Source organism: Sinocyclocheilus anshuiensis, unplaced genomic scaffold (assembly GCF_001515605.1).
Source record: "Sinocyclocheilus anshuiensis isolate Anshui unplaced genomic scaffold, SAMN03320099.WGS_v1.1 scaffold1005, whole genome shotgun sequence".
NCBI classification, from domain to species: domain Eukaryota; kingdom Metazoa; phylum Chordata; class Actinopteri; order Cypriniformes; family Cyprinidae; genus Sinocyclocheilus; species Sinocyclocheilus anshuiensis.
This window is the reverse complement of record NW_015555810.1, coordinates 820,324-822,278: the sequence shown is the minus strand read 5'-3', so window position 1 is coordinate 822,278 and position 1,955 is coordinate 820,324. Positions and strand designations below refer to the sequence as shown.

The window sequence follows — 1,955 nt, the reverse complement described above, 5'->3', positions numbered from 1 at the left end:
TGTGTGTGTGTGTGTGTGTGTTTTCCATCTCCTCTCCATTATATCTTATTTCCATGCCACTGCTGTGTGTAAAATATGACATGCAGAATACTAGAACAGAACACAGTTTTTTTTAAGGCATTGCAGACAGTGATTTCTTTTTAAAATAGCATGCATAAAAATGTCTCTACTACCTGACAGGTATTATTAAAATACACGTTGTGAGAAATCGGCCCAGAACGGTCCGGACTTTAGTTAAAAACACATGCTGCCTGTCACTCAGTTTGCATGTTTGGATTGCTGACATTGAGTTGGCTGTCATGTCTTTGGTTTAGGAGAGCGAGCATTTGTGTGGCAACTGCTTGTTTTGATCCCCAATAACCCTGTCTGTGTGTATTTTGTCATCAGGACTCAAAGTGAGTGCTACAAACAGGCGACAGGACTGGTGGTGACCGAAATGACGTCAGAAAACTGTGAGAGACCGCAGAGGGGACTCCAGCGGATCAGCGCTCATGTGAACGATCTCCTCGTCTGCCCTCTGAGGAAATATCTAAAGAGCGTGGACAGTCCGTCCATCCTGTGGTACAAGGTAGAAAATGCATTGTTTATCTCTTTATCTGATCAAGTTCGCCAGAGAGGCCTTAAAGAGATAGTGCATCCAAAAATGAAAGTCCTGTGATTATTTACTTTTCCCTTATGTTGTTCCAAATTTGTTCTGTTGAGCAAAATGTATATTCATTATAGAAGATTTTTAAAGTTGTATTAGTTTCCATGACTTCTCCAAGTCTAAGAGTCACATTAGGCCTAAATGTAAGATTAATGTATTTGAATTGCATATACAATTTCCATGCATTTGGATTAAAACTCAGAGATTTATGCTGCTTCTAAGCAATTTGAATGAATGCATTTTGAAAATGTCATTATTTAAATAAAATCAAATAATGTGGTCAATAATAACTATTGCATTATTTTTTATTTTATTTAAAAATATATATATTTATCTTTTTTATTTTATTTATTTTTATTTATTTATTTTTTCATTATTTTTGTGTGCTTTCCTGAACCTCAAACAGCAAAATTCACATGCATAAACTGATAAAAACTGACACCTTCAATGCGGAGTATGTTTCTTCAAATAAAAACATCTGTGGTTTGCATAAATGTAATGTCAACACTGAGACACGGACATAAATACATTGTGCACCTGCCTTTGCGCATTCATTCATTTAGATGCATAGATTTGATTTGCTCTTTCTTTGTCTCTACTGTGTCTGCTTTCCTCTCAGAACTGTGAGCTCCTTCAAGAAGATAAGAAATTTGTTCCAAATGAAGATATGCTCAACATACGCAAAGTGCATCTCGATGACGCTGGATTTTACACCTGTAAAATGACCTTTCGTGTAGCTGGAGTCGTCCGTGAAATGGCCGAAACTATAGAGTGTGAAGTGAAGGGTGAGCATTTACTGCACAATGGGAAGATGATGTGTGAACATAATGACAATTTGCTGAAAAGCCACTCACTCTCAGGCCAGCCAAGATTAGGATGAGTTTGTTTCTTCATCAGGTTTGGAGAAATGTAGCATTGCATCACGTGCTCACCAGTGAAGTGAATGGGTGCCGTCAGAATGAGAGTCCAAACAGCTGATAAAAACATCACAATAATCCACAAGTAATCCACACCACTCCAGTCCATCAGTTAACATCTGGAGAAGACAAAAGCTGAAACAAATCCAGCATTAAGACGTTTTTAAAATATGAGTCCATAATCCATAATAACGCTTCCTACAGTGAAAAAGTCCATCTCCTGTTGTCTCTCACATCAAAATCCACACACATATTTGTTTAGAGCTGTTTAAACGCTGCTTGATCTGTGCAGATTTCTCTCCTGATTCAGACCAGAACACTTTTTCACTGGAGGAAGCATTATTATGGATTATGGACTCGTATTTGAGTTAAAAACGTCTTAATGCTGGATT

The 1,955-nt window shown here is 37.4% G+C and overlaps 1 protein-coding gene across 5 annotated transcripts in view; it reads left to right on the top strand.

The window, feature by feature from the left end:
- LOC107675133 (interleukin-1 receptor type 1) overlaps nucleotides 1–1,955 on the top strand; it is a 25,546-nt gene that overhangs the window by 14,340 nt on the left and 9,251 nt on the right. For all 5 annotated transcript variants that reach the window (XM_016469370.1, XM_016469367.1, XM_016469369.1 and 2 more), the window contains 2 exons: nucleotides 388–568; nucleotides 1,266–1,431. In XM_016469370.1, coding sequence (XP_016324856.1) covers nucleotides 388–568; nucleotides 1,266–1,431 — 347 coding nt within the window. The remainder of the gene's footprint in view (nucleotides 1–387; nucleotides 569–1,265; nucleotides 1,432–1,955) is intronic.